This window comes from Glandiceps talaboti, chromosome 8 (genome assembly GCF_964340395.1).
Source record: "Glandiceps talaboti chromosome 8, keGlaTala1.1, whole genome shotgun sequence".
NCBI lineage: Eukaryota > Metazoa > Hemichordata > Enteropneusta > Spengelidae > Glandiceps > Glandiceps talaboti.
In genome coordinates this window covers 14,310,040-14,329,578 of record NC_135556.1, presented here as the reverse complement: position 1 = coordinate 14,329,578, position 19,539 = coordinate 14,310,040, and the positions used below count along the sequence as shown (strand labels likewise).

At 35.9% G+C, this 19,539-nt stretch overlaps 2 protein-coding genes across 2 annotated transcripts in view; one reads left to right on the top strand and one right to left on the bottom strand.

Moving 5' to 3' along the window:
* LOC144438552 (WD repeat-containing protein 17-like) overlaps positions 1 to 19,539 on the bottom strand; it is a 72,394-nt gene that overhangs the window by 26,188 nt on the left and 26,667 nt on the right. The window lies entirely within an intron of this gene.
* On the top strand, positions 4,333 to 12,640 carry LOC144439114 (tubulin beta-4B chain-like). The gene is made up of 4 exons (XM_078128380.1): positions 4,333 to 4,443; positions 9,251 to 9,470; positions 10,625 to 10,740; positions 11,247 to 12,640. Exons 1-4 carry the CDS (start codon positions 4,387 to 4,389, stop codon positions 12,198 to 12,200), a joined length of 1,347 nt encoding a protein of 448 aa, XP_077984506.1. The 5' UTR covers positions 4,333 to 4,386; the 3' UTR covers positions 12,201 to 12,640.

Here is a 19,539-nt window from a genome sequence, read left to right as displayed (position 1 = left end):
TTCTTCATTGCAGGTTGTCTTTTGTTTAAATTTCTGTAAACATCAAGGATGGATTTTACATTCACCCCATGTACTAGCATTCACCACCATAGTCATTGCTATCTTTCAAAAGACAAATGAACACACATTATTCTGAACTGGAAACAAATTTAGATAAATTGTGATGACTTCAGCAAGTCTATGTTGTGCTTTCCTTTACAATGAATGTTGTTTATATCAGGGTTTTATTTGTCACAGGAGCAAGACAGGTGAAATGTACCTACATCTCAACCATTTTCCTTGGTTTGTCTATTGTAGCTTTTGGCTTTTATTTACGATATTTTTCTATGAAAAAAATTACGAAAAACAATATATACCAAGCTCAAACAAAACAAAAATTTCCTCACTTTTTTTTTTTTTTTTTAGCTTTTTTCAACTTCCTGAATTATAAACACAGACTTTGTTGATGTTGTTTCCCATTTTTTGTCAAATAGGAAAACATGTTAAAGTTGTTTTATAAACTAAAAAATCCAATATATAACCCATATGGCCACTTTAACTAAGCTGAAACATTAGCTGTGTACATATGTAGGGCCAGACCATTGAATAAAAGAATTTAATTCAATCACATCAGGAACAAAGATCTTGTTCTTTTATACCAAACACAGGAGTTTGTTTTATTTTTCTGGGAGAAATAAAATTTGACATTACTGAATGAATTAGACTTCTACAGACATCTATTTTAGGAGTCTTCCTTTTCAAAGAACATGTAAAACACCTTAGGCATTTTACATTCACTACTTCAGAGTTCCATTAGTAATAAAAATGTGTAAATGCTAACATAACAAGGATTCTGCTCCCTGGTATAAATGTAAGAATTCAAGTCATATGATGTAGTAAAAATGAAACACTGTGTAACGGTTCCTGTGTATCTTGCTTGCTATTGTGTTATTTACACCGCTTTACATACATATGCACTGAGCATTGTTTACTCCAGCATAGACATTTTACAAAAACTGAGTTTATATATATATATATATATATATATATATATATATATATATATATATATATATATATATATATATATATATATATATATATATATATATATATATATATGTATGTATATAGGCGTGCAAAGGTAACATGTATATTATATATTATATATAATATACTTGTTACCTTTGCACGCCGATATACATATATATAATATATATTATATATATATTATATATATAATATACATATCATTATACATTACAAATGTATATAATTCACAAAAGAAAACTGGATGATATCAACAAAACTAAACTCAAAGAGTTTCCAAATGTTCTGACTAGCTTTCACCCTATTAACAGAGCATCATTAGGTCACTAAAGGTCAGTATACAACAATGTATGTGTGTGTTTATATATATATCATATTGAACACATATTGCCTGGCCATGAGGGCTATAGCACCCGTTTATTACACCCGAGGGACTGTGAGTTACCAGATTCACATGCTATTTCCCGAGGCCAAAGGCCGAGGGAAATAGCATGTGATTGTGGTAACTCACAGTCACGAGGGGGTAATGAACGGGTGCTATAGCCTGAATATAGGCCAGGCAATATGTGTTTTATAATATACCTCATGCTGTGAACTCGCGGTGGCAGACGACATCGTCAGAAGCCGCCATTTTGACCTGCTGTGAACGCACGATGGTCACGTGACCATGTAAAAGTTGATGGAACAATTTCCCTAGTCATTCTATTTTCCTATCACATGACTGATTCTAGCGAATCATGGCACAGCATTAACACTAGGTATATTATAAATATATATATATCATATAGCACAAATATAATTTGATGAGAATGACAAATTTAAGTCCTTGGGCTATACATCATTATATTATAATACATACTGGGATAATCTAACTAGTAAACGGACTATTAAATGTTAATATTACAGTCATTATCCAGGGCTCTGGAAAAACCAGTTGGCTGTTGCTCAGACTTGCACACAACCATATTTTGACAAAAATTTCACACATTTTATTATACCATGATCAAAACAAGTAGTAGTATATGTTCAAAAAGAAAATGCATGATTTATGCCATGGTCATTCTACATGACGACAACAAACATCTAAAGTATGTAATGATTCTCTGATACTCAAAATAGGAGTCAAACATTTAAAATCGCCACTTTTTCTAAAATTGAATGTGTGTAAGAATAACTATTATAACATTCTCCAATATTTTTCTTCGTTTTGCCTGAAAATACTGCTGACATGAAGGTATTCTCAATACCCATCTTTGACTCATAGTGACAAGGCCCCCTATGTCACTTGGATTTTTCCAAACAGAAAGCCGGATTTGAAGAATAATATCACTGTAAAAGTAGCTCTCATCAATATAATATATTAATACTAATATTTGTACTTCTGGTCTTTCTTCTATCTGCTGGACAGGTGAAAGAACGTTTTGTAATGTCACCTATTTGTTGTTGTTGAATACATATAGCTCAATACCATTCAAAGCAGTGGGAATGTGTCCTCTACTGAACGTGCCCCAGGTATATGGTCAAGTGCAGTAACACACTTTCAGTTTACAAACCAGGCATGTGTGAACAGATTGGATTTTTGGATTTTTGCAACAGGTGGATTTAATTGTACTTCCCCACCTGTGTATCGCTAACGATGATTTTGAAATATCCCAATTCATGTTGCAATGACTGTTAATAATACCTTGAAACATATTACTATTTCTCTAAAAAAAAAAAAAAGTAAAAAAAAATGGAGAAAAAAGAAAAATGTCTACCAATAATTCCAAATTATGGTCCTATGGTTAGATTTACATATTTTCAGGTAGGATCAAAGGTTATCTCTGTATTACATGATGTTAGACCATAAACAACTCTTTTCCATCGTTGGAAATATTTTATATTTGGTGTACATACTACAGACCAGCACAATATAACAGGATAAGTATAAGTAATATCATACCACTGTATTCAAGTATGTACAAAGGTCAATAGAGGTGATGGTCTATTTTTATGTAGACATGGCAACTACTACATGTATATGTATGTCAGATATCGCTATGTTGTGTTTTCCTATGTTATTGTATCAGTGTCAGGGGTGTTGGTAAAATTTATGTCATCCCAATGTTTTTATTAAAGGGTTCCCCTAAAATGTTATGTATAAGATATGAGAATCTATCATTATGCAATGAATTTTTACCAGATTTCCTCACTTCTCTAAAATATTTCAATATAACGAAGTACAACAATCCCATAATAGTCGATCTCCTGCATCACCCTCTATTCCAAAACTAACTCCCATCATGATTCCCCCCCTCCCACACACACACACACACACTCACTTCCCAATTTCTGGCCCCATCCCTCCATCCCAAAGCTCCCATTCTATCGCCTGCCCCATCCCTCTACCCCAAATACTACAACTCACCCTTCTTAAATACACATAATATGCGACCACCATGGCCCCAGCTCCTAATCAGTGAATTAGTGTTGAAATATAAAAAAGTCAAGCACCCCCTCCCCCCCGCTTCCCACTGCCATCAACTTCCACTGCCTCGTCTATCCTAAAAACCTACCAAGAATCGGAATATAAACTATTATAAAAATCCTCCACCTTCTTTCTATCACCTTTCTACTAGTTTGAATACAATAATTTACAAAAGTCCTCAAAACTAACCCTGACTTTCAATATACTTTTAACTGACTGCCAGACTATGAGATGATTTGCATTTCACAATATACATGTACGCACGTCTGCACTAACCAAACATGACATCATGTGTATATACAACTGTGCAGTCTCTTTGTCCTATTGATTTTTATCTGTTTTGTTTTGTTTTGTTTTGTTTTGTAAACAATATATTTACATACACCTTAGCAGTGTCCAAGGTTTGCGTAGATCTTACAGGACAAGACATTGGTCAGTATTCATCCATTCCTCCTTTTTCTGTTTATACCTGTATACATGACAGATAGTTCATTTGAATATTTGTCTAGCGCATGAATCAATTCACAGTGACTGTGTATATTTTCCAGGCACCCTAATTACTATTTACCCTTTCACTGATGAAGTGTTACTAATTACTGATCACTCCATATATGCAATCCTTTACAAATTACCCTGTGAAAGAAATTTATCAAAACAGAGACAGATTTCAAAAAAAAATTCCAAAAACATTATAAATAAACTGGAAATTTTGTAAATTGACTTTTATAGTTCATATTCATAACTGCACTATATTACTTTGAGTGGATGTATTCATAACATGTTTGGGGGTTGATAGTATGGTCATTTAAATTCACCAGTTTTTCTGATAACCTCTTCATTTGGAGTCAAATACACCGCATGTATCATTCAAAAGCTGGTCAGTGACAAAAATGCGTGAAATTGTTCATCTGCAGGCTGGCCAATGTGGCAACCAGATAGGTGCAAAGGTAAGAATGGTACACACAAAAAAAAGGTTAAAAAGATAAGATGATCATTAATATATTGCAGCATGAATTTTTAAAAACAAGAAAGTTTTGTTATGGTTTAATAAGGCCTAACAAAAAAAATTGTGTGGTTACAATTACACTCAATTTTAGAATAGGTGGGGTAGGTAGATTTTCTCTAATTTAAAAAAAAAATATATTTTTTTCATATGTGAGTGTCTAGTTCAGGTAGTTATGTTTTACGCTGTTTTCCATATAGTCTCTGTGTTACTGGTTTTTTCTCATCAGATGTATTACAGATTGGAAGAATAGTTTTGTATTGTCTTTTTTAATCTGTATCCACTATTTCTTACAAGACTTTGCAATTTTCGTGATTTTATTATTTTTTTCTTGAATACGTAATAAAAAAGTTTAGGGTTGGTGTGAAAAACTAGGTGGGGTCGGGTAGCCGGAACCAAACAATTTTTTTAGGCCTAAAAGATGAGCAGTACATTGTCTGGTTCTTCATGATACAGTTTTTAATAGTGAATTTTCTGATTATTAATGCCTTTGGTGACATGTTGTTTGATGACCTGGCTAAACATGTATTTTGTATTGCACTTTACATGTACATGTTTTATGGAGACTGTCTACTGCAGCAATATATGTTTGTTCTTGTGCAAGGTCAAAATACTCTAATACAGACTCTGAGGTGTGATGATTTCACACTTTACAGATACATACTACCGGTAGCATACATAGGGTAGGACTACTCACAGCATTACTGCTGACTGTTAGCTATACGGGTCAATGACTGGCAAGGCTGTGCTGAGATATATTATGTTGAAAGTAAAAGTTTTCACAGGAAATCAAACTGGCAATAAGGAAACGATGCATGACGTTGCCATGGTGAACTACCACTGAAATATCACAACTGTGATAGCCTTGAGGATATAAAATACAGATGAAGCATGACACGTGTAGCAATCCGTCAAAATAAACAATTCTCTCTGCCAGGAACAAAATAAATCAAGAGTGAACATCTACCAGGAGCACAATATATATTAAATCGGGAGTGTGTATCTACCAGGAACACATAATACATATTACATTGAGAGTCTGTATAATCTAGTTACTGTACTACTATAAAGAATGCATCTAAGTTCCTATAGGACAGGTTACGATTACTACGATTACTACGATCATCTCCACTCACTTATACAGAAAGTCGTTATTCTAGCACAGAAATCTGTGCTACCCCTGACTGCGTTCATATAAACATGATGACATTAACGCGTCCCCACGTGATTTCAGATTCAGAATTGTGTTCACTTAATGAGCAATTGTCTAAAGAAACTAACCAATTGCAACTGCCTGTCAATTTGCGATGGATTACAACTGACATGCATCATTTACCCTTCGTCCAGTGAGAGTAGCACAGTTTTCTGTGCTAGAATAATGACTTTCCCAATATGTGAGTGGAGATGATTGTAGTAATCGTAATGCATTGCATAGGAATGAGACTCCTGAAAGTTTGAGCAAACTTAAATTTATTTTACTAATAAGGTATTAAAGATGTGTCTAGTCTACGTCAAATACAAAACATAGAGATGTATTTTTCCTAATTTCATTGAATCCTTCAAACTAAAATTCAAAAGCTGATAAAGGAACTATACACAGAACAAAATGTAACCGCAAACAAACATAGGTACATTTGCTCATCCTAAACTGTGCATTTCATTCATTCCGATACACATGTACAATATGTAAACCTGTAAGTGTAAGCCATTATGGACTACCTTGTACCTTTAGAATCCATCCTGATCATTTTTTCAGATTCACATTCAGTGCCAGTGAGCATTTATTCAGATTCACATTCAGTGCCAGTGAGCATTTATTCAGATTCACATTCAGTGCCAGTGAGCATTTATTCAGATTCACATTCAGTGCCAGTGAGCATTTATTCAGATTCACATTCAGTGCCAGTGAGCATTTATTCAGATTCACATTCAGTGCCAGTGAGCATTTATTCAGATTCACATTCAGTGCCAGTTAGCGTTTATTCAGATTCACATTCAGTGCCAGTTAGCGTTTATTCAGATTCACATTCAGTGCCAGTTAGCGTTTATTCAGATTCACATTCAGTGCCAGTTAGCGTTTATTCAGATTCACATTCAGTGCCAGTGAGCATTTATTCAGATTCACATTCAGTGCCAGTGAGCATTTATTCAGATTCACATTCAGTGCCAGTTAGCGTTTATTCAGATTCACATTCAGTGCCAGTTAGCGTTTATTCAGATTCACATTCGGTGCCAGTGAGCATTTATTCAGATTCACATTCAGTGCCAGTGAGCATTTATTCAGATTCACATTCAGTGCCAGTGAGCGTTTATTCAGATTCACATTCAGTGCCAGTTAGCGTTTATTCAGATTCACATTCAGTGCCAGTTAGCGTTTATTCAGATTCACATTCAGTGCCAGTTAGCGTTTATTCAGATTCACATTCAGTGCCAGTTAGCTTTTATTAAGATTCACGTTCAGTGCCGGTTAGCTTTTATCAGATTCACATTCAATTCTAGTTGGAGAATATTCAGATTCAGATTCAGTTTTAGTTAGCTCATATTCAGATTCACATTCAGTACCAGTTAGCTAATATTCAAATTCACTGTTAGTAGAATTCTGAAAGCATTTCGTCTTAATAACAACATTCTGAATCATTAGGACCAAGGAACCATCTTTCCAAACAACATTTCTAAAATAATCAGAACTCCATTACGTCATACAAAATGACCTTTGTGTGCATTTATGGCATTCATCTCAGTCGGTATTCAGATATAACAAGTGAACTATATATATTCTGCAGGTACTTCTACATCTAAAATCTACAGAATGCAGGTATTCAAATCAAACCCAGCACTTGAAAACATAACCATTTTACAATTCACTGTAATGCACAACAAACTGGTGAAAAAATTCATCGCTAAGGCAATATTTGGACACAATACCGGACCAAATTGCAAGTGCGCCATCTTGAAGATCATGAAAGGTGTATTGTGGGAAATGTGGTATCATTCAATTGACATAATGAATCAGTCAATGTTGTAAACAATCTACCACATTGTGGTAACCACAAATAATCTAGTCTTGGTTACCAACACCTTTGTAGAAGCATTACCTTTTCAATCACTTGAGAGTACGTATATATAATACCACGTTGCCCTGGATAACCAATGAATGTAACCTGGTTTGAGTGTGAATAGGGGTGTATATGTAAAAATAAGAGTTAGAAATGCAGTTATATAATGAATATCACCACAAAAGGAGCAGTGGTATTAGTAGGATATACAACTCAGTACTTAGGCACCTCGTATATCTTTTACTAACTATTTATAAATAGTCCCACATTCCATTTTACATATGATAACATCTTACAGCAGGTTATGACAAAGACCAAGTACAGTAACTACTCCTCAGGTACTTAGGCCTCAAAAAAAATATTGTGCAGTTCAGATTATGCTCAATTTTAGAACTGGTGGGGTAGGAAGATTATTTACATTTGTATCTTATTTTATTATATTTTTTTTTACATATGTGAGTGTCTAGTGTAGTTCAGGTAGTTATGTTTTCCGTTGTTTTCCATATGGTCTCTGTGTTATTGGTTTCTTCTAATCAGATGTACAGCCATTACAGATTGGAAGAACAGTTTTATATTGTCTTTTTAAATTGATATCATTTTCCACATCCACTATTTCTCACAAGACTTCACAATTTTCGCAATTTCATTATTTTTTTCTCGAATATGTAAACGAAAGTTTAGGGTTGTCAATGAAAAACTAGGTGGGGGTCAGGTAACTGGAACCAAACAATTTTTTTAGGCCTTAAGTGAAGTTTAAATGGTTGCTGTGCCACTATAGGTCTGTGCCATTATAGCTCCGGACCAAGGGTAGTAATTGTAGTACAGCACTTTGAGTACAGTGTGAGAAAGCACTATATAAAAACTTGATAATCATTTTATGTATATTAATAAATTTATCATTATTTTCAAACGAAAATCTAATGTGTTATTTTTGCATATTACAATTTAGTTATACTGAACTAAGAGAATTGTTTATCCAATCCTTTCTTGTATAGTACAACACTGACATGTTCAATGGTATTGTTTCTGTCACCACAACTGACTACCACATTCCATCACAATTAGCATATACCGTACTACAATCCAAGTTTAGGGAGAAAAACCTATACATAACCTTCAGATGCCTGACAGTTTCTTATCACACCTGCATATATCCAAATCAGGTTAGCCTTGTGAAAAGACTGCGGTCTGCACTCAGGAGGTTGCAAAATAAAAGCTGAGGATGATAGTATCTCTGGTGCACAGACCCGAGGCAATATGCCAAAGGGGCTACCACAGGAAGACTGTAAACAGGTACATCATGATGTACATTTTTGATGCAAAGGTACAACACTGGTAATTCAGACTTTGGTTTACTAATATAGACGCAAACTAAATCTATTGTTCTCCAATGTGGTTGATTACACAAGTGGGTGATAGCAGCAGCTCCTCTGTTGTACGATTCTAATCACCCTGTGATCAATATTGTGTAAATATTGGAAGTCCCAAAACAGCACTGCAAGTTCATGGAACTCTAAATAAACTAGTTTTCAGTCCCTATGTAGACTATAATTAAACCAACATCCATCCGATAGCTTATCACTGTTGTATCAACCTGTTGTGACAATAGTTTTAGTTTGTGTCTATCTTAGAAAACCAAAGGCTCAACTACCAGGGTAATATACTGCATACAGTTTTTGAATTTTTCTTGACTAGTTCTGGGAAGTCATCTCTGATGAACATGGTATTGACCCAACCGGTACCTACAATGGTGATTCTGATCAACAGTTAGAAAGAATCAACGTGTACTACAATGAAGCCGTCGGTGGAAAATATGTACCCCGTGCTGTCTTGATAGATTTGGAGCCGGGAACCATGGACTCTGTGCGTTCTGGACCATTTGGCCAGCTCTTCAGACCAGACAATTTTATTTTTGGTGAGTTTTTTCTTCTATTCAACTCTATCTGGTTAAATCAAACATGAAAATCAAAATTTCCTTCCAGTGTTCCCGCTAAGACTTATTTGCATGCTATGTACTTGAGCAAGGTCTACGTCGTGTTATTGCCTAATCCAATTCAGTTGTTTACTTTCTATGTTTGTAACAAGTTCTGCTTATCAATGCTTGACTGTCAAATTGTACTACAACTGCCGACATCAGACCGTGGACGAACAGAACCTGTCACAATTAAGCAGGGAAAGTAAACAAATGAATTAATAACACTTGCATCAACATGTTGGAACTGCAGAGACTTGTATTACACACCATGTTTTGATAAGAAACAGCTTTCTGGCCTCTTTATGTCTACACCAAATGCCAGGAGAACTAGAAATGTGTTTGTGAACATGAACTGTTATGTAAAGTGGCCATAAAACTGTTCTTATCAAATGATGGAATGCAATACAAGTCTCTGTACTTCCAACATGCTGTGCCAAGTGTTATTACTTCAATTCAGTTGTTTACTTTCCCCTGTTTGTAACAGGCTCCTTTCATCCACAGTCTAATGTCGGCAGTTGTAGTTTTTCTATGGCTTATTCGATAATATCAGAGATATCATACCCATTGTAAATTGCATTTTGTAAATGGTAGGAAATTGATATTTTGATCTACGTGTATGTAGCCCTTATCTGGTTTCTCTAAATGGTATACTATTACTTCACAGAACATATCTGGGTAAAAAAAACAATTATAGTATGAATGACAAACTGCCTGCTCTGTAGATATACTATCAGACATCAATCATCAAGTCACAATTATTACCCCAGAATTGTGAAAGGTTATGTTACCATGGTAACTCTCGTCGTCATCATTTCAACTAGGACAACCACAATATGTCACAACTCGTGGATATTATCATTATTTTTTTTTTGATATTTATACAATGCTCTTACCAACAATTTCATTCTAGACCAAAGCATGGACCACATTCTGTTTACACTCATGGGCTTCACAAAATATAAACCACTGACAAGTTTGGTCACACTGCAACCATGTGTTAATACCCAACACAGACTACACCTTCCCTTCCCTTCCCTAATACACAGAAACAATACCACTAAATCTCATGTTTATCCTTTCCCATTTTATTTTAGGTCAGAGTGGTGCTGGCAACAACTGGGCTAAAGGTCACTACACGGAAGGAGCTGAGCTGGTTGACACAGTCTTAGATGTCGTGAGGAAAGAATCCGAGACTTGTGACTGTCTCCAGGTACATGTACCCTTCATATTTACTAATGCACGCTAATCAGAATTAATCCAATTTACAAGCACATCATTTTCAACCGAACACCTTTGTAACCTTTTCTGATTCTTGAATGGCTGTATTTCACCAGAATCTATGAGTTGCAACTGACGCAATGTACTACACAAAATGCACATCCTCAGAAATATTGAAACATAGATTGTTTATTCCTTTTAATATCTTTATGAGTCTTTAAATACCTGCATTACCCATGATGTGTGAATTGTTAATGTGCAAAATGCATCCCTTCCCTTCCCACTTCTCCTCCCCCTCCAAATTATCAAACGTACATTCTCAACCCCCTTTTAATCTTTCTTTATGAACTGTCTGTGACCAAACAAAATCCATCCGCAGGATAAATCAGATATCTTCAATGCCTCCCCCCCCCCCCCCCCCCCTCCAAATTATCATTTCAAAGAATGGATTACTAATAATTGTTCTCACTTTCTAATATTAATAATTTTTTTTGGTAGGGCTTCCAACTGACCCACTCCCTCGGTGGTGGTACTGGATCTGGTATGGGTACACTGTTGATCAGTAAAATCCGTGAAGAATACCCAGACAGAATTATGACTACATTCAGTGTTGTACCATCCCCCAAAGTGTCTGATACTGTGGTTGAACCCTACAATGCCACTTTGTCAGTACATCAACTGGTGGAAAATACAGATGAGACATTCTGTATCGACAACGAAGCCTTATATGATATCTGCTTCCGTACACTGAAATTGACCACACCAACCTACGGTGACTTGAACCACCTGGTGTCTGCTACCATGAGTGGTATCACAACCTGCCTGCGTTACCCAGGTCAACTCAATGCTGATCTGCGTAAACTTGCTGTCAACATGGTACCCTTCCCACGTCTCCACTTCTTCATGCCTGGTTTTGCTCCTCTGACCAGTCGTGGTTGCCAGCAATACCGAGCCCTGAGTGTACCAGAGCTGACCCAACAAATGTTCGATGCCAAGAACATGATGGCTGCCTGTGATCCCCGCCATGGTCGTTACCTTACCGTTGCTGCTATGTTCCGTGGTCGTATGTCCATGAAGGAAGTCGATGAGCAAATGCTGAATGTCCAGAACAAGAACAGCAACTACTTTGTCGAGTGGATCCCAAACAATGTCAAGACCGCTGTCTGTGACATCCCACCACGTGGTCTGAAGATGTCTGTTACATTCATTGGTAACAGCACATCCATCCAAGAGCTCTTCAGGCGTGTGTCTGAGCAGTTCACAGCTATGTTCCGTCGTAAGGCTTTCTTGCATTGGTACACTGGTGAAGGCATGGATGAAATGGAATTCACTGAAGCCGAGTCCAACATGAATGATTTGGTGTCTGAATACCAACAGTACCAGGATGCCACTGTTGAAGACGATGATGGATTAGATGAGGATGAGGGCGAACAAGAGGAAGAAGCCGCTTAGCGCGACAAATCAGTCATCTGTCACATATAGATAACAACCTATGCGATAGATACTGTCATTAAATAATCATCTCACTTTTGAGAGCTAGATTCATTATACATGTATTACATACCAAAATATGCACAAATAAAACACAGCTCACACCACAAGAAAACAAAATAACTTTTCAATACTGTTTCTCTGATGACGCAAGACCAGTAGATAACAATTGATAAAAAATATTCTCAACAGGTAGCAGTACCACATTCAAGTCTTTTCTCATTTAATATTATAATACCATATGAGATACACCCATATTAGTATTGAATTGATACAGGTAGTATTTATTTTTTTACTTTTTTACTTTTACTTTTTTAAGTTTTTAATTCCATTACACTGAAGAAGTCTTCTTCTTTTTACTTCCAATTCATGCAATAAAAATAAAAGTCACCTGATACAAAAATACCATGACAATTGTTTGTCTATTCTTATTTCATATAACATTTGCACACCCACTTGCACCCAACCTCCATGCTAAGGACTTTGTAGATAAACATACAATCATGTATACTATTCTCAATTCTTGAAGATTAATTGGCAACAAACGGGTAAGTACAACCAAGCTTACAAAGACAAAAATTCAGTGGGAGAAATATCACTTTTTTAAAGAGTTAAAAATTGGACGGAGGGCATAGTAATGAATAATGCCATATATCCAGAATGTACAACACAGCACACGTCTTTCACTTTGATATAAAAAATCTTGCCAGAAAATTATTTTATTCCTGTTATATTTAAATAAAATTTGAAACATAATTTGTAATCACTGTTCCAAAATAAAGAATTCATTATTATAAAGTCAACTGACATGATAAGTAATGTCTGTATTTCTTGCAGGAAGCAACTTTCCAATGTAATGAATGTTGCTATGCCAACAAGATGCTGGTTGCTAGGCAACAAATACAGTCATATCCATTTCAGCATTGTCATCCAACACTTGAGAATCTTAAGCTCTTTCCATTCACTTGAGTTTTTTGACATTAACTGGGTATGAATTTGAAAACAGCATAAAAGTCAAGTATTCACGTATGTTGTGTTCGACTTTATGCTTCATTCCCAGGTTATAGAAGATTTACTCTTGAATTCAGATGCTGATGTATCAAATGATATCATAAATCCTTAAAGGCATAGCCTGGCTAGGGAATCATTTTGAAACCCTGGATTTATCACATTACTGTCTCAGACTCCAAGTTACTCAGCTATTACGAGTATTCACATGAGACACAGGACAGTAATGGACTTGCAGAAATCTGTGAAAAACTAATGATGGGCATCAACAGTTTACAATTTTTAGAGAAAATGTTGAGGCCAGGGATTCAATTCCAGTTTCTTGCATTCTGTGAAGCCATAAGGATTACATAGGATTATTCTTTGTTCTTTACTAGCTTTTTCTATAGCTCTGGCAAACAACCGTTTTATAACTTATTTTATACACACAGTATAGCCCAGAGACTTGGCTATCTGACTTGACATTCTGGCATGACAGTATAGCCCAGAGACTTGGCTATCTGACTTGACATACTGGCTTGACAGTATAGCCCACAGACTTGGCTATCTGACTTGACAATACTGGCTTGACAGTATAACCCAGAGACTTGGCTATCTGACTTGACATACTATTACTGGCTTGACAGTATAGCCCAGAGACTTAGCTATCTGATTTGACATACTGGCTTGACAGTATAGCCCAGAGACTTGGCTATCTGACTTGACATACTAGCTTGACAGTATAGCCCACAGACTTGGCTATCTGACTTGACATACTGGCTTGACAGTATAGTCCACAGACTTGGCTATCTGACTTGACATACTGACTTGACAGTATAACCCAGAGACTTGGCTATCTGACTTGACATTCTGGCATGACAGTATAGCCCAGAGACTTGGCTATCTGACTTGACATACTGGCTTGACAGTATAGCCCACAGACTTGGCTATCTGACTTGACAGTATAACCCGGAGACTTGGCTATCTGACTTGACATACTGGCTTGACAGTATAGCCCAGAGACTTGGCTATCTGACTTGACATACTGGCTTGACAGTATAGCCCAGAGACTTGGCTATCTGACTTGACATACTGGTTTGACAGTATAGCCCACAGACTTGGCTATCTGACTTGACAGTATAACCCGGAGACTTGGCTATCTGACTTGACATACTGGCGTGACAGTATAGCCCAGAGACTTGGCTATCTGACTTGACATACTGGCTTGACAGTATAGCCCAGAGACTTGGATATCTGACTTGACATACTGGCTTGACAGTATAGCCCAGAGACTTAGCTATCTGACTTGATATACTGGCTTGACAGTATAGCCCAGAGACTTAGCTATCTGACTTGGCATACTGGCTTGACAGTATAGCCCAGAGACTTGGCTATCTGACTTGACATACTTGACAGTATAGCCCAGAGACTTGGCTATCTGACTTGACATACTGGCCTGACAGTATAGCCCAGAGATGTGGCTATCTAACAACATTTTCAAGCCAGATAACCAAGTCTCTGGGCTAAAACTTAGATGAACATTGGAAATGTTTCACAGCTCATCATGCATCACCATATGTAACATCTCTATAATGGTGTTATTCCATATCACAGTTAAACTAAGTAATCACTCAACTGGGAAATCAGACTATTTCACTCAATTTATTGCTTTGAAAATTGTACTTGCCAAATTTTATAACCTGTATGATGATTCATGCCTAATAGGCAACTAGGCTTTGTAGTGGCTCATCAAAAGAAACTTATCTAATGATGTGAAAAGACATGTGACATTACTATTTTGTGTAACTTTAGGTGCTTGCACTGTACCACAACTCTACTTCAATACCTTTACACAAAAAGCAAGACAATGAAAACTGACATGAATTTTCATATATCATATGGTCTAACCACATAAGGTTTTTGTTTTGTTTTCATATTTACTAACATTTTTATTGAGCTTATTAAAAAGACACAGCTTGTTTCATGAATGAAAACTGTCCCCATGTCTTAATATGGATAATTTTAAATTTTGTATTCAGAAACTTTTCTTGGACATTTTTATATTTTGTATTCGGAAACTGTTCTTACGTTACCAATTTCACAAACTGTCCCCTGTTCTTAATATATGCATTTAATGTACTTTTTCTATTTTTAGTACACATGGCACAGTGATCATGTTAGTGATGATTTGATTTCATTTGATTTGATTTGAGTTTTAATAAGTTTTTCATTTGATGTATCCTTTTCTTCAAGATTAAAGACACTATGCCCTTTTTTCAATTAGGTATAATCAGTATGGAATGCATGTTTTATTTGGTGTAATAAAGAGTTTTTTATTAGAATAAAGAGGAAATTTATGGGTATATTCAGCTAGTATAAATCCAGAGCTTAACCCTTTCAGGACTAGAAACTTTCCCTCCAAAATTTTTGAACAAAAATTCTTGTTTCTCTGTAATTTTTGGAAAAAGATCAACTTTATTTTAGATCAGAATTCAAGAAATATTACTTCCCAATGAAGTAATATTCTTAAATTTTGGAAAATGTTCTTACAATCAAGTTTCTATTTATTCCAATGTCGTCTCTAGGAATGAAAGGGTTAATTAAAAACATACAAGGACAGTATGCATCTTTGAGGTTCAAAGGTGACATACTATTTCATGTTTTTTCTATCCCGAAAAACTCTTTAAAAATAAATTTTAACACAACTACACTGTGAAAGCTCTTCTGAAATGGATCAAAAACCCACCTCCATAGAGGTAATGTTTGTTATCAACATTCTCGCAAACCAGAGCTGTTATTTCTTCCACGACACTGTGAAATAATGACCTATAACGACGTCTTGGACAGCACCGTAAAAGAGGCTGTGGTTTACGACGATGGTTATCAACTCCTCACTTGCATTGCTCAGAACCATAGCCATAGGCAACAGTACCATTATCTGAACCAACACAGCTTAAAACAAGTAACCAAGTCAAAATAAAACCATAGGACTTATAATCCAAATCTTGCCATAATGTAAACCACTCACATTACAATGTAGTTCTATACTCAGACACATTGAGTGCTTATGTTGGAAGTGTAAGACTAAGAGTTTTCCCCCTTAAGAAAAATTACCAGTCTAGGCGTGATCTAAAACAGAGATGAGGATTGTAAAGATCATAACATGCCCTGATGTGAGTCATTATAACATTCTACACGTACAAAATGTCAAAAAATTAGAATTTACACCCAAGGAAATGTAATTTCAACTTATTTTCAATAGCTTTGTTCTTATTTTCTGCCAACATAGAAATATGCCATAGCTGCTTATATAGTTATCATATCCAAGAGATGTAGGACCAGTATAGTCGGTAACAAACAAGCAAGCGGCTACTCAGTAATGTTTATTCTAGCTCCTTTTCCAGGAATTTAGGGGCAACAGGCTGGGGGAGGGGGCAAAAGTTGGGGACAATGGGCCTAGAACCAAGGTGACAACAACAAACAGCATATTATAAATGGCTAAACATAGGTGTCTGTTATGGCTGTCAACCGACAGATGCCCCCCTCCCCCCGACACACATATACGTACATACATACATGTACATACATACATACATACATACATACATACATACATATATAGACAGATGTGGACAGTGACACACAGATATACATGTACAGACATAGACACAGTCACCAAGACACACACAGACATGCAGACACACACACACACACACATACATAGACACACACATATATAGACACACATACATGCACGCACGCACACACACACACACACACACACACACATACATAGACACACACATATATAGACACACATACATGCACGCACACACACACACACACACACACACACTCACACATACATATACATGTACAGATGATGTAAACATGGATATAATTCCTATAACTCCTCAGGCTTTTCCTGTTGAGAACTAATATAATAAGGTGCAAAATACAAATCAATAGGAAAAGGTTGAAAGTAGCCTTGAAACATGGTGAAATACAGACAATATGGAAGCTAGTCTATAGCTATTACACTTGCTATTGACTGGTTCTTATCTACATCTGGTACATCAATAATCTATAATAGAGGGTAAGTTGATAACAATAGTCAGACAGCATGATTTACAAATACATCAGATATTCTCTGTGATAAAATGTTATAAATGGTCCAGTCTGTGTAGTAATAGTAATAGTGCTGCTATCTGTGGCATTGAATCTCAAGATCTCAGCTAGTATGAAGAGATGATTTGCCACCACGGGTAGATCTAGACAAACATAGTATAAACATATGGACACTTCCACCGTTGATCGTTGTCAATGCTCTCAGGCAGGAGGAGCATTTAATACTAGTACAATGTAATATGTCATACATGGCAGGTTTCTCACTAGACTATCGACAGTCGTTCGTACCTTTTTTGCTACGTTTTATCTAAAACTAAAGTCATTGCCTCACTCCGATCCAGAGCAATATTATAACCGCGTACTAACGTACTGATTATTTAGCAAGATCACAGCGAGTGCCAGAGGCACTCACGGTTTCCTATCAGTATGCGTTAGTATTCAGTGCTACAGAGCGAGGCAGCAATTTTCTTTTAGATGAAACGTAGCAAAATAGGCACGAAGACTGTTGACAGTCTAGTTTCTCACCATAATTTCAACTACTGTTTGGATGTGGTCAATAGAGGTATTTAACACTTAGTCTAGTACAATTTAATATATTACACTTTGAAAACAGCAGGTTTCTCACCATCAGTTGAACTACTGTATGTGGTTAGAAGAGTTGTTTAACACTAGTACAATGTAATTACATCTGGAATAACCCAAGGTTAATTCTCACCATCAATTGAACTACTGTATGTTATCACTCTCACTATTTCCAATTCAGTTTCCATCCATGCAAATATTTCAGCAAATAATATTAAAGTTTTCTTACTATTTGAAGTAGAATCCTATATTTTCACTCTATAGTTAGTTTTGGTCTTTTCACTGGCACCTCTTTGTCATTCCAATCATTCTTGTGGCAAAGACTTTCTACCTATCTCTTTTTTACCACTCATGTGCTTTTTTCAAGTTTCTGTTTGTTTTACAAATTAATGTTCATGATATTCAAATACCTCACATTGTTCTTGATATTCGTTGTCTTTCTTGACAAAATTCAGATTTCAATTTAGGTAAATGAAAGCATTTTTTTTTAAAATCCTTACTAACCCTTGACACTTTTTTTTTAATCGAGATACAACTCAAGCTTAGCAAAATAATGAAAACTATGATATATTTGGTATTTCAATCAAAGATTTATATGGTTGCTGTACTTGCCATGGCAACCATCACTATAACTTAAGCCGATAATTTGCAAAAACAATTTTGAGTTTGAATAATATGGTTGGGCAAGCAGGTGTTTCATAATTGCAATATATTTAACTGAATTTAAAATGACTGTGACATGTAAAGTTTAATATTTAAACCCCTTGTATGTGTATTTCAAATTGGTTTTTCACATGTGACGTGAGCCAGAAATCAAATTCGTGACTGTCTCAGTCACACATATCTAGCTACAATTTTGTAGGTTTTGTCGATTCTTCTGTCCATGTTAGAAAAAATGTCCATTTAAAATATAAATGTTTGTCACGTTTTGAGGCTTTATCACTTTGTCTCTCAGCCAAACCTTTCATGCTTTCAACATAATATACAATCTCCACTTCTCGTTTCTAGCGATATTCTTCGCTTATCACTTTGAATGATGACTGCATACCAATGAGGCAGATAGTATCAGTAATTACACAACTGATTGAAAGTGTAACGACTCCCCTGTGCATGTTACAGATAATTGCTCACATCATGTACAGCACAGCTTACTGACCATCAGGTCTAAAGGTCTGTGCCCTGCCATCTGATAGACAGATACAATCACCAAGATTGTCTGTCCCTATCATTTGATAGACAGACGCAATCGAGAACAAGATATAAAATATGTTACAAGCAAAAGTCACTGAATCTGCTGAGACATCCCATATGTCTACTACATTGTATCCTACTAGGATTTCTCAGTTCAACGGACTTTGCGAAACTATCTATTTTCTTGCTGTGTACTGTTTGGCAGCAAGGCTGGAGTATCAACTAAACCACATCTAATCATATCACTGCTATGCATTCAGCCTAGCACAAAACAAAGCAGTCTGTCTGTTAAAGCCAGTCGCCTTTAAAGAAGTCCTTAAGATTAAAAACAATAATTGAGTATATGTAATTGTATTAAGTATTAATATATTATGGATATATGTAATTGTATGTTTTGAGTAATACTAATATA

Excerpts from the sequence above, each read along its gene's own strand:
- LOC144439114 (XM_078128380.1), top strand. The coding sequence starts at position 4,387 with ATGCGTGAAATTGTTCATCTGCAGGCTGGCCAATGTGGCAACCAGATA. Across the intron at positions 4,444-9,250 it reads GCAACCAGATAGGTGCAAAG|TTCTGGGAAGTCATCTCTGA; the intron begins GTAAGAATGGTA and ends TTTCTTGACTAG. Across the intron at positions 10,741-11,246 it reads AGACTTGTGACTGTCTCCAG|GGCTTCCAACTGACCCACTC; the intron begins GTACATGTACCC and ends TTTTTTTGGTAG.